This window comes from Panulirus ornatus, chromosome 19, assembly GCF_036320965.1.
Source record: "Panulirus ornatus isolate Po-2019 chromosome 19, ASM3632096v1, whole genome shotgun sequence".
NCBI lineage: Eukaryota > Metazoa > Arthropoda > Malacostraca > Decapoda > Palinuridae > Panulirus > Panulirus ornatus.
Window position 1 is genome coordinate 26,315,230 of NC_092242.1, and position 14,020 is coordinate 26,329,249.

The following is a 14,020-nucleotide window of genomic DNA, read 5'->3' on the forward strand; positions in this document are numbered from 1 at the left end:
CATCTCTCTTACCCTATTATTACTTACTCAATCAAACCACCTCACACCACATATTGTCCTCAAACATCTCATTTCCAGCACATCCACCCTCCTGCGCACAACTCTATCCATAGCCCACGCCTGGCAACCATACAACATTGTTGGAACTACTATTCCTTCAAACATACCCATTTTTGCTTTCCGGGATAATGTTCTCGACTTCCACACATTCTTCAAGGCTCCCAGAATTTTCGCCCCCTCCCTCACCCTATGATTCACTTCCGCTTCCATGGTTCCATCCGCTGACAGATCCACTCCCAGATATCTAAAACACTTCACTTCCTCCAGTTTTTCTCCATTCAGACTTACCTCCCAATTGACTTGACCCTCAACCCTACTGTACCTAATAACCTTGCTCTTATTCACATTTAATCTCAACTTTTTTCTTTCACACACTTTACCAAACACAGTCACCAGCTTCTGCAGTTTCTCACATGAATCAGCCACCAGCGCTGTATCAACAGCGAACAACAACTGACTCACTTCCAAAGCTCTCTCATCCACAACATACTGCATACTTGCCCTTCTTTCCAAAACTCTTGCATTCACCTCCCTAACAACCCCATCCATAAACAAATCAAACAACCATAGAGACATCACACACCCCTGCCGCAAACCTACATTCACTGAGAACCAATCACTTTCCTCTCTTCCTACACGTACACATGCCTTACATCCTCGATAAAAACTTTTCACTGCCTCTAACAACTTGCCTCAAACACCATACATTCTTAATACCTTCCACAGAGCATCTCTATCAACTCTATCATATGCCTTCTCCAGATCCATAAATGCTACATACAAATCCATTTGCTTTTCTAAGTATTTCTCACATACATTCTTCAAAGCAAACACATGATCCACACATCCTCTACCACATCTGAAATCACACTGCTCTTCCCCTTCTGATGCTCTGTACATGCCTTCACCCTCTCAATCAATACCCTACCATATAATTTCCCAGGAATACTCAACAAACTTATACCTCTGTAATTTGAGCTCTCACTCTTATCCCCTTTGCCTTTGTACAATTGGACTATGCAAGTATTCCGCCAATCCTCAGGCACCTCACCATGAGTCATACATACATTGAATAACCTTACCAACCAGTCGACAATACAGTCACCCCCTTTTTTTAATAAATTCCACTGCAATACCATCCAATCCCGCTGCCCTGCTGGCTTTCATCTTCCGTAAAGCTTTTACTACCTCTTCTCTGTTTACCAAATCATTTTCCCTAACCCTCTCACTTTGCACACCACCTTGACCAAAACACACTTTATCTGCCACTGTATCATCAAACACATTCAACAAACCTTCAAAATACTCACTCCATCTCCTTCTCACACCACCACTACTTGTTATCACCTCCCCATTAGCCCCCTTCACTGAAGTTCCCATTTGTTTATTTATTTACCTCCTTCCAAAACATCTTTTTATTCTCCCTAAAATTTGATGATACTCTCTCACCCCAACTCTCATTTGCCCTCTTTTTCACCTCTTGCACCTTTCTCTTGACCTCCTGCCTTTTTCTTTCATACATTTCCCACTCATTTGCATTATTTCCCTGCAAAAATCGTCCAAATGCCTCTCTCTTCTCTTTCACTAATAATCTTACTTCATCATCCAACCACTCAATACCCTTTCAAATCTGCCCACCTCCCACGCTTCTCATGCCACAAGCATCTTTTGCGCAAGCCATCACTGATTCCCTAAATACATCCCATTCCTCCCCCACTCTCCTTACCTCCTTTGTTCTCACCTTTTTCCATTCTGTACTCAGTCTCTCCTGGTACTTCCTCACACAAGTCTCCTTCCCATGCTCACTTACTCTCATGACTCTCTTCACCCCAACATTCTCTCTTCCTTTCTGAAAATCCCTACTAATCTTCACCTTCGCCTCCACAAGATAATGATCAGGCATCCCTCCAGTTGCACCTCTCAGCACATTAACGTACACAAGTCTCTCTTTCACGCGCCTATCAATTAACACGTAATCCAATAACGCTCTCTGGCCATCTCTCCTACTTACATACGTATACTTATGTATATCTCTCTTTTTAAACCAGGTATTCCCAATCACCAGTCCTTTTTCAGCACATAAATCTACAAGCTCCTGACCATTTCCATTAACAACACTGAACACCCCATGTATACCAATTATTCCCTCAACTGCCACATTACTCACCTTTGCATTCAAGTCACCCATCACCATAACCCGGTCTCGTGCATCAAAACCACTAACACACTCATTCAGCTGCTCCCAAAACACTTGCCTCTCATGATCTTTCTTCTCATGCCCATGTGCATATGCACCAATAATCACCCATCTCTCTCCATCAACTTTCAGTTTTACCCATATCAATCTAGAGTTTACTTTCTTACACTCTATCACATACTCCCACCACTCCTGTTTCAGGAGTAGTGCTACTCCTTCCCTTGCTCTTGTCCTCTCACTAACCCCTGACTTTACTCCCAAGACATCCCCAAATCACTCTTCCCTTTTACCCTTGAGCTTCGTTTTACTCAGAGCCAAAACATCCAGGTTCCTTTCCTCAAACATACTACCTATCTCTCCTTTTTTCTCATCTTGGTTACATCCACACACATTTAGACACCCTAATCTGAGCCTTCGAGGAGGATGAGCACTCCCCGCGTGAGTCCTTCTTCTGTTTCCCCTTTTAGAAAGTTGAAATACAAGGAGGGGAGGGTTTCTAGCCCCCCGCTCCCGTCCCCTTTAGTCGCCCTCTACGACACGTGAGCAATGCGTGGGAAGTATTCTTTCTTCCCTATCCCCAGGGATAGGGATATATATATATATATATATATATATATATAATATATATATATATATATATATATATATATATATATATATATATATATATATATATATATATATATTTTTTTTTTTTTTTTTTTTTTTTTTTTTATACTTTGTCGCTGTCTCCCGCGTTTGCGAGGTAGCGCAAGGAAACAGACGAAAGAAATGGCCCAACCCCCCCCCCCCCCCCATACACATGTACATACACACGTCCACACACGCAAATATACATACCTACACAGCTTTCCATGGTTTACCCCAGATGCTTCACATGCCTTGATTCAATCCACTGACAGCACGTCAACCCCTGTATACCACATGACTCCAATTCACTCTATTCCTTGCCCTCCTTTCACCCTCTTGCATGTTCAGGCCCCGATCACACAAAATCTTTTTCACTCCATCTTTCCACCTCCAATTTGGTCTCCCTCTTCTCCTCGTTCCCTCCACCTCCGACACATATATCCTCTTGGTCAATCTCTCCTCACTCATTCTCTCCATGTGCCCAAACCATTTCAAAACACCCTCTTCTGCTCTCTCAACCACGCTCTTTTTATTTCCACACATCTCTCTTACCCTTACGTTACTTACTCGATCAAACCACCTCACACCACACATTGTCCTCAAACATCTCATTTCCAGCACATCCATCCTCCTGCGCACATCTCTATCCATAGCCCACGCCTCGCAACCATACAACATTGTTGGAACCACTATTCCCTCAAACATACCCATTTTCGCTTTCCGAGATAATGTTCTCGACTTCCACACATTTTTCAAGGCTCCCAAAATTTTCGCCCCCTCCCCCACCCTATGATCCACTTCCGCTTCCATGGTTCCATCCGCTGACAGATCCACTCCCAGATATCTAAAACACTTCACTTCCTCCAGTTTTTCTCCATTCAAACTCACCTCCCAATTGACTTGACCCTCACCCCTACTGTACCTAATAACCTTGCTCTTATTCACATTTACTCTCAACTTTCTTCTTCCACACACTTTACCAAACTCAGTCACCAGCTTCTGCAGTTTCTCACATGAATCAGCCACCAGCGCTGTATCATCAGCGAACAACAACTGACTCACTTCCCAAGCTCTCTCATCCCCAACAGACTTCATACTTGCCCCTCTTTCCAGGACTCTTGCATTTACCTCCCTAACAACCCCATCCATAAACAAATTAAACAACCATGGAGACATCACACACCCCTGCCGCAAACCTACATTCACTGAGAACCAATCACTTTCCTCTCTTCCTACACGTACACATGCCTTACATCCTCGATAAAAACTTTTCACTGCTTCTAACAACTTGCCTCCCACACCATATATTCTTAATACCTTCCACAGAGCATCTCTATCAACTCTATCATATGCCTTCTCCAGATCCATAAATGCTACATACAAATCCATTTGCTTTTCTAAGTATTTCTCACATACATTCTTCAAAGCAAACACCTGATCCACACATCCTCTACCACTTCTGAAACCGCACTGCTCTTCCCCAATCTGATGCTCTGTACATGCCTTCACCCTCTCGATCAATACCCTCCCATATAATTTACCAGGAATACTCAACAAACTTATACCTCTGTAATTTGAGCACTCACTCTTATCCCCTTTGCCTTTGTACAATGGCACTATGCACGCATTCCGCCAATCCTCAGGCACCTCACCATGAGTCATACATACATTAAATAACCTTACCAACCAGTCAACAATACAGTCACCCCCTTTTTTAATAAATTCCACTGCAATACCATCCAAACATCCAAATATATATATATATATATATATATATATATATATATATATATATATATATATTCTGAACCGATATATTGTTTTCGCTGAGAAAAATAACTAGCCCGAATATCAATATGTTTACAACAATTTGACTTTACATTTACACACGCGCCACACAAGTATAGATCTATTCAGGGGTGTCGTTATGTACTATATGCTTCCCTGGTGTTGTGGTTAGCGTTGCTGACTATGAATTCACTTGCAGACCGCCTGGGCTGTATATTCTTCCCCTCAGAGTTGGTCGATGAATGGGATAAAATATGAAAATATGTACTGAAAAGATGAGAATAATGTGAGGAGAACAAGTAAATAAATGGAATCATAAATGAGGGAAGCAGATGTGGAAGTGATAACAGGGAAATATGAGAAGAGATGTACTGAGTATTTTGAAGGACTGCTGAATGTGCGAGGTAACAGTCTGGCAGATGTAGGGTGTTTAGGACGTGAAGGTACGCGGGGAGAGGAGAGTTGTGGCAATGTTTTAGTGAAAAGGATAAAAGTGGCAAAAGCCCTACATAAGATGAAATGTGAAGCAGCAGCAGGATTGGTTGATCGCAGTTTGTCTTACCCAAAAAAGCAGGTGACTGAATTGTTGACTGATTAGTCAGAATTCGTAGTGTGTAAGGATCAAGGTGAGGTACCTGAAGATTGGAGGAATGCCTGCGTAGCGTTACTGCATAGAGGCATGGGAGACAAAAGTAAATGCTCGAAATTACAGAGGTATAAGTTTGTTAAGTAAACCTCGATGGTGTGGTATTAGCGAAACATCAGGTGATAGAGGAACAGTGTGACTGTAGAAGAGGTAGAGGATGTGTGGCACAGATGTGTGCTCTGAAGAATCTGTAAAAGAAAAGAATTTGTGTACGGTATTTACTGAATATGGAGTAAGCATTAGATAGGGTTGCTAGATGCTCTGTGGAAGGTACAATGAATATATAATAGTGTGGGAGAAAGCTACGAGAAACAGTGAGTTTGTAAGAAATGACTAAGGGGTGTGTGCAAGTAGGAAGAGAGAAGGTTGAGTAGTCTAGGGTGAAAATTTATCTGCGGCAGAGGTGTGTGATGTCACCATGGCTGTTTAATATATCTATAGCTAGTGTGGTGAGGGAGGCAAATGCATTCTGGTTGGGATGTGTCGGGGCCAGATGGTGGGCTCGAACTGAGAAACTGAAGCTTCAACTGCCGTAAACAGGCTTGTATATTCATTCCTTTTATTTTGTCTCTAAAGATAACTGACGTATATCAAACACTTACTCTAAGGGTCTAGGAGAGTGGCTGACGCTTGCTTAACCTGGAAACATGCGAAAGTTACTGATAAGTTACCAATAACGACTTCTCTCTGTATCGAGAGACGGTAAACACAAAGATGTGCATGAACTGAATAGCACATTGATTGCTTGTGGAGGAGAGGAATGTACTTACTGATCTATTTGGAGGTAAGGGCCGGTTTGAGGTGGTAATGGAGTGTCTTGTGGAGTTCGTTGCAAACCTGAGAAGGGCGTTGCCGATGAGTGATGTGCTGACGCCTGGTGAGTGTAAAGGAATGGACTGGTACATCATACGGAACGTTGTGGAGTTTCCCTCCCCTCTCAGAAACTCAGCCTGGTGGTAATAACTAGAAGTGTTTATAGTGAAGTTACTTTGCAGTAAATTACATATTTAACTGCATTTTCAATGATAAGATTTTGGCAAAAGCTCACTGTCATATGAGCGACATATGTGTAGGAAAATTAATGTATTTTAGGGACTTTATCTGATCTTATCAAGTGCATATCACAATAGTCGTAAGGTTTATGCGTGTCATAGACGCTTGCGTTGCAATGGCCTGTCTTCTGTTTTAGGAACTTACTGAACAAACGCTGTTTTCTCGATAAAGCAGCAGATTTTCCTCGGCTTCCGTGAGTAGACTCTCTGTCACGTTTTCTGTTCTGCTCACCTGTGAGTACATTGTAGTATAAGGACAAGCATGAAAGCAAGGAAAGAATTTGTGTGATATGATGAAGTTGCTACATTTAAAAATCTAAGACTAGACGTTATATCGAATCACAGGAACACACAGCTTTTAAGCTTTTGGATTCATTATCAAACTTTCATATAAGTCACACAGTTTAGGATATTTTGTTTTATTTTTAGATAACACAATCCAATCACAGGAGCCTCGATCAATAGATGTCCACCTTGTCCCACCTCGTACCTCATACGGACCCCAGAAAAGTGACTCATAGGCCTCAGCGAGGTCCTCCTTGCCGGGGTCAGCAAAAACATAAGAAGTGGAGTAGGGGAACATGGAGATGTTGAGGACTCGTGCAGGTTGCATGTGGGTCGTCTCGTCGAACGACGCGTCCACCAGCAGGCACAAGATGGTCACCAACACCGGTAGGAGTCCCTAGCGAGGAGAGGGTATACAGGATTACAGTCACGTCTTACCTGTAAGGTCAGCTTGTTTCTCTTTACTATGTATTGGTCTCTTCCTCATTTGCGGTTTCAAAATTATAAAATGACTTGATAATGTGTCTTCTGACAGATGAATCCTGCTTCATCCATCACGTTAGGTCATAAAAACCACGGAGAAAGTACCTGGGTTACAAGCAGGACCCATTTCCTCATGGAGTAGATGGCCCGCTTGGTGAAAAAGGCCTTGGCTCGCTGTTCCATGAGGCTCCATCCCGTCAGTCTTGTCTCACAGTCTAGAAAATGAGAGAGTAACATTATGTTTTACCGATCCAGGACAAAACTCCAGTTACGCTCTTGAACGAAGCTGGACAGAGCCTTTCTGTCTGGACAGGTAGAGACAGAGGGTTCGCTGCAATTTCGAACTGGTGCGTACTGGGATTTCCAGAGTTAAACGTTTCCAGGACTAAATTTCGCCTGCGAGTGTCCATATCTACGAATCTGGAACTCACTTGTTCTTACTGTTATAAATGATGTTTGAAAAGACTTAGACTAAACAACCAGCAGCAGGAGTGGAGGGGAGCATGTCTTACCAGTCTGGCTGTCGAACAAGACGTGATGATTGCCGCATTCATTTTCGTTTTCCAAGTTCTGACTGACGTGGCCATTCAGGGTGCCATTCAGGTTATTATCCACAGAATCACTCATGGGGAATGTGTGATGTATAGGTTCACTCTGATCGTCCAAAGCCTCTCCAACCCTAAGGGTCAAGAACATTATCAAGGATCACAGAAATCTGTTTAAACCACTATTCCTATTCAGTCAAATGATCGTGGATATCTACGAGGCTCTCTACCCTGGGATAGGCTCAAGCTCCGTCGTTCATTATCCCGACACACATCCAGGACACATGAGACACGATCTCTCCGTACTTGTGACAGATCTCTTACTGAGACGGACTGCCAAGGGTTACCTGGCCTGATGGGATTTAGTGTCAGGAGGTGAGATTTGTCATATAGTTGATCTATGCAGAGGTCGCCTCCTGTATCTAGTATGTTTAACTCACTGTTACGTAGCCAAAGTACATGATGTAGCTCACAGTGGAAGAAACACGAGAATAAGTCACATACAAATGGTTCACACAAAATGAATGATCTTTTTCAGGATCAACCTCGACAACACAGTTTCGTCCAGGCATTAATCGGTATCATCGACTTCCGAGTTAGGTTCGTGAGTTACAAATTGGTTTCTTAGTGTCAAATATTTCCATTACCATTACCTTACATAGAAAGCTTTGATATTATCATGAGTCTGTTCCGTCTACCAATAAACTAATGTAAGTTTAAGCACAGAAAAAGAAAAATTGTTTTGTTACTGAGATCGTACGACAGGCTATGTAATACGCGAGCGTAAGGCAACATGTTGCTCACGTATGGCAAGCCTAACAACAGGATGTATTTGGTACATGCATGAAAGATACTCTCTTACCTGAGGAAGACCTGCTCCATACTGGTGAGGGACAAGCCCAGATGACGAATTCCTAGCTCATTTTTGCGTTTGGTCAGAGCGTCGAGCAGAACAGCAAACTGGGCCAAGGTGGGCGGGAGTTTGAAGGTCACCTCGCCACTCTGGGCCGAGCGGAGGAGAGCCGACGGCAAGTGTGTGTTGACCAGCTCCTTCAAGGTGTTTACGTTAGCCTCGTCTTCGTCCATCATCACGGTGAGGGTGTACCCGTCGCCTGCAGTTGGTAGAATTAGATGACAGAAGGAAGGATGTAATGATAATTATAATGATAACAATAACGACGCATATTTTTTTCATAAATATTCGCCATTTCCTGCGTTAGCAAGGTAGCGTCAAGCACAGGTGACTGAGCCTTAGAGGGAACATCTTTACCTGGCCCCCTTCTGTGTTCCTTCTTTTGGAAAAGTAAAACTTTAAGGGAAGGTTTCTACCCTCACTCCCACCCCTTTCAGTCGCCTTCTACGGCAGGCAGGGAAAATGTGGGAAGTATTCTTTCTCCCCTATTATCATCATTCATCCAGGGATGCATAATAATAATAATAATAATAATAATAATAATAATAATAATAATAATAATAATAATCATTATTATTATTATCATTATTATTATTATTATTATTATTATTATTATTATCATTATCATTATTATTATTAGTAGTAGTAGTAGTAGTAGTAGTAGTATCATTATCATTATCATAATCATATATTGAGTATGGTGCCGTGTGTGTGTGTGTGTGTGTGTGTGTGTGTGTGGAAAACGTTGATAGGATGTGGCCTCAGTCGCAATGGTTAAGTCAAAGCTCAGTGGAATCAGGGGTGTAGCAATGATGACTTTGATAATGATGGCGGGGGTGTGAAGTAATGATGGCTTCTGCAGTGAAGATGAGGGTGTAGTTGTGAAATAGTAAACATGAAATAATCTAATTCAGGTTTACGACCGATGTCAAGCGAAATACGTAACTTCTACATAATCAACAATCTGTCGTAATGCAATGGATTATCAATGTGATTGAAAGCGAAATATGTGAGCATGTGAAACACAGTATATTGTTGTTGTCGCATTCTTGATATGGATATAAATTGAAATATCATTGACTCAAGATGAGAGTTTCGCTTGTAATTAACGCCAAACAGACCTATGAAATTTACAGAAAATTCATTTCCAATATTTCTATAACTTTACGTCTTATTTACGACGTTGATATAATACAGACTGCACACAGACTGTTGTCTATTGGTTTCATACTATCAGGGTCCTGGACCAATTTCCGAACATAAGCATATTTAGCCTAATATAGCGAACTTGTTGGCCAAATACTAAAAAATGTTTCAGTAAAATTTTTCTAATATATATAGCAGCAGTAGAAGTAAAGAAGAGAGAAGGGAGATTAGATTATAATTAATGCTAAAAAAGTGAAGTTGGTGTCACTAGTTTGTTATGGCTGACGACAGCCACAGCAATCTACGGGCGGAAGCCATTGATCTTCTTTCTAGGGCCTTTTCAAACGTAAACATAGCTCAAAAGCCACCAAGGGGATATGTTATGAATAGAAACATCACACAAACAAAACTCGAAAAAGAATCACTGATTTCTTAATATACAATAATGCCGCTGAACCCACTGAACAGCTGATTGCCTTGCAGTGCGCAGCCCACCCTGCGCAGCCCGTGTACATGATCACTTGATCCTTAGTCATCTGTTTCGTCGACCAAGTATTTTCCTCGACAAGGGTGAATGCCCTGGGTAGCCTAGGTCAAGGATGAATAGCCTACATGAACAATGACTAGCCTGGATGACGGGTGAGTAGTCCAACTTATCGCTGTACAGCCGTGGTAAGACTGAGTAATCTACATGAATATTGGCTACCTGAACGAGGGTATGGGGTAATATTCTAGACTTTCTTCGATTATTTCTTCGTTTTCAGAATCGAAGTTATCGCTCTCCTGTTAACAGACTTTAAGAAATTTTTTACATAATTCTAAGAAAAAACTATTTTCAACTTGGCTAACTATATCGGATTTCCCCCGTTGTCCAGTAGACGGGGGTATCGGCTTTGCCAAATCCACCGTTGGTTACAAATTTTGTGAAAACTGAGTTTTGGGTTTATAGGTATCTCCTGGATTTCTAATTGTGTTTTCTCGCTCTTTTTATCATGTCTTTTGATGGTTTCCTAACCTGATCTTAGACAGACTGGTTGGGTATGGGGTTCAGGCCTGTCACTGTCATCACTACCAATCGGAAATCTGGAAGACCTTTAGGTGTTCAAGATAATTCTATGGAATACATACTCTCATGCTGTACGTTGCCCTTACTGGGTAAAATATCTTAGATATGTTTCTACTTGCTGTGCACATCAGGAGTTCATAACACGTTTATCGCCTTCCTACTGTTGACAAAAATGATTCCCATTCCCATAATCATGACTGAACACTGAATAAATGTTTCTGAAATGTCTGACTCATGAATAAGAAATCTATTTTCGATGTGTGGGTCTCGTCTGTTTAGTTATTGATCTATAGATTATATCATATACCTTGACTATGTTTATACCAAGGATCTCGTATGTGTGCGTGTGTGATGACCTATTTGTAATTACCTGTAGGTACTGTACTGGGAGGGAGTTTTACACTCGTGGAGCCTCATGTCTTGAACATTCTTAATTAACATACGTCTTCTTAAATCTGTACTAAAATGGATCTTACTTCTTACCGAACTTGTTCTTGAGGAAGAGGGTGGAGCCAGCACAGACGACCCTGCCGGAGGCCATGATGGCAACACGGTCGCCCAGGACGTCAGCCTCCTCCATGTGGTGTGTGGTGACGAGGACAGTGCGACGCCCTCGCTCCCCCTGCACCATATCCCACACCCACCGACGTGACTCAGGGTCCAGCCCGCTGCTTGGCTCATCCAAGATGACCACCTGCCACAGAAATGTGCCATAGACGATAAGGCAGGGAAGGTGATGAGTCATAACTCAGCTGACCGTATTAATACCTCATGAATAATGAGATCCACTGCATTAATTTCTCTGCCACTGGCGAGTACAGTTTTCTTTTTTTTTTTTTTCTGGTGTACCGCAACAGAGAACTGTGATAAAACGTCTTTCTTTTCCCTACATAACTCCTGCCATCTGACTAAAGCATTGGATGACTGCTGAATCTATTTTTCAATTTCAGATATCTTACTAATTACAAAAAAAAAAGATACTTATCTACGTCCTTTGTGCCGTTTTGATGAGCGAATTATCAACTTTTCTTACAGAAGATAAGTTGCCAAGGACACAAGTGAATCTCCAAATGAGCGAAAAGGAATATGTGATGATTCATGTTCTAATTTGTAAATTCCTAAGGATTTTTCTTTGACAGTATCCTGGTCTTACTCCAGGACCATTGTTCGAGGAACTCCTGCACCTCCAAGGCTGCAATACTTCCAGTAGCAGGGCGAGGTGGACTCCTTAGAATGGGAAATTTTTCAACCAGGTTTTGTACTTCCTTTCGTTACCAGTGAAGCTAACATCAGTCAGACAGAAGATGACTCACACAATTAACATAATCACATTCATGGTAACAGACTCAGGGTAGGTCCTGGCACCTCGAGTGACCAGCACTACGGATAAAATTCTGACCAGAGATGGACCTCGCCTGGCAGCGACTGCGTATATCGCGTTCCTCTCCAGTTCCCATACCGTAGCACTGATCATCTGAACAGTGTGACTCTGACGTATGTTCGTGATGAGATATTCATAGATCATCATTATGATTCGTCTTGCTGCATTTTACTCAATAGTGTTCGTTGCTAGACAGTGTCTTCTGTTCTGTCGTGTCTGCTTCTGTCAATGGTTTAGATTTATTGTGGTGTGTAATCCTTTCTCCTGTGTTGCTCATTAATGTTTGTGTCTAATATTTTTTTTTTCAAAATGTTTCACAGTCATGTAATCGTAATATGCCATCATGTTCTGTAATCGTGTAATGTAATCGTGTTGTGTAATCATGTTATGTAATCGTTATGTAATCGTGTTATGTAATCATGTTAAGCAATCGTATTATATAATCATGTGATGTAATCATGTTATGCAATCGTGCTATGTAATCATGTTATGTAATCGTGTTATGTAATCATGTTAGGTAACCGTGTTATGTAATCATGTTATGCAATCGTATTATGTAATCATGAGATGTAATCATCTTATGTAATCATGTTATGTAATCGTGCTATGTAATGGTGCTATGTAATCATGTTATGTAATCATGTTATGTAATCATGTTAGGGAACCGTGTTATGTAATCATGTTATGTAATCGTGTTATGTAATCATGTTAGGTAACCGTGTTATGTAATCATGTTATGCAATCGTATTATGTAATCATGAGATGTAATCATCTTATGTAATCATGTTATGTAATCGTGCTATGTAATGGTGCTATGTAATCATGTTATGTAATCATGTTATGTAATCATGTTATGTAATCGTGTTATGTAATCATGTTAGGTAACCGTGTTATGTAATCATGTTATGCAATCGTATTATGTAATCATGAGATGTAATCATCTTATGTAATCATGTTATGTAATCGTGCTATGTAATGGTGCTATGTAATCATGTTATGTAATCATGTTATGTAATCATGTTAGGGAACCGTGTTATGTAATCGTGTTATGTAACTGTGCTAACATTGTGCCTTCTGCCACCCAAGATCTATTATTACTATCATTATTATTATTATTATTATCATTACTATCATTATTATTATTATTATTATCATTACTATCATTATTATTATTATTATTATCATTACTATCATTATTATTATCATTATTATCATTATTATTATTATTATTATTATTATTATTATTATTATTATTATTATCATTATTATTATCATCATCATCATCACTATTATCATTGTGCCAACTCTGATAATAAATCCTGTGGTTATTTTGTGATATCCTTCAAGCTCCTTTATATGTAGGATGACAGGCATTATTTATTACACATTAACATGATGTGCGTCATGAGTTCTCAATAAAATTCAAATCACATGGGTATCAAGCAAGCTATTTGTCTAGTACCATCATCATTACACAATTTCCTACCTTAGATCCACCTATGAGTGCGATGGCTAGACACAGTTTCCTCTTCATCCCTCCTGACAGCTGGCTGCCGAACATGTTCCTCTTCACAGTGAGGTCCAGCCGTTCCATCAGGACACAAGCCTCCTCTCGCGCCGCCTTGGTTGTCATGCCCTTAAGCTGCGACCACAAACATGTATCAGAAAGTAAAGACTTTATTTTTCCTTCCTGAGCGATTGATTATGATGAGAAAAGTTACATAATCTGATACATTCATCATCACAGAAGATCATGATAACTGAGGTGATATAGATATACGCCATAGGAAAGACGGTCCGGTCTATCTATCCCCGAACTGTAGAGACG

At 40.9% G+C, this 14,020-nt stretch overlaps 1 protein-coding gene across 3 annotated transcripts in view; it reads right to left on the reverse strand.

Moving 5' to 3' along the window:
* LOC139755467 (phospholipid-transporting ATPase ABCA3-like) overlaps positions 1–14,020 on the reverse strand; it is a 154,521-nt gene that overhangs the window by 48,433 nt on the left and 92,068 nt on the right. For all 3 annotated transcript variants that reach the window (XM_071673802.1, XM_071673801.1, XM_071673803.1), the window contains exons 14-21: positions 13,679–13,834; positions 11,295–11,505; positions 8,549–8,798; positions 7,654–7,820; positions 7,247–7,356; positions 6,864–7,055; positions 6,519–6,605; positions 6,092–6,271 (exon numbers count right to left, since the gene is read on the reverse strand). In XM_071673802.1, the coding sequence (XP_071529903.1) occupies positions 6,092–6,271; positions 6,519–6,605; positions 6,864–7,055; positions 7,247–7,356; positions 7,654–7,820; positions 8,549–8,798; positions 11,295–11,505; positions 13,679–13,834 (1,353 nt within the window). The remainder of the gene's footprint in view (positions 1–6,091; positions 6,272–6,518; positions 6,606–6,863; positions 7,056–7,246; positions 7,357–7,653; positions 7,821–8,548; positions 8,799–11,294; positions 11,506–13,678; positions 13,835–14,020) is intronic.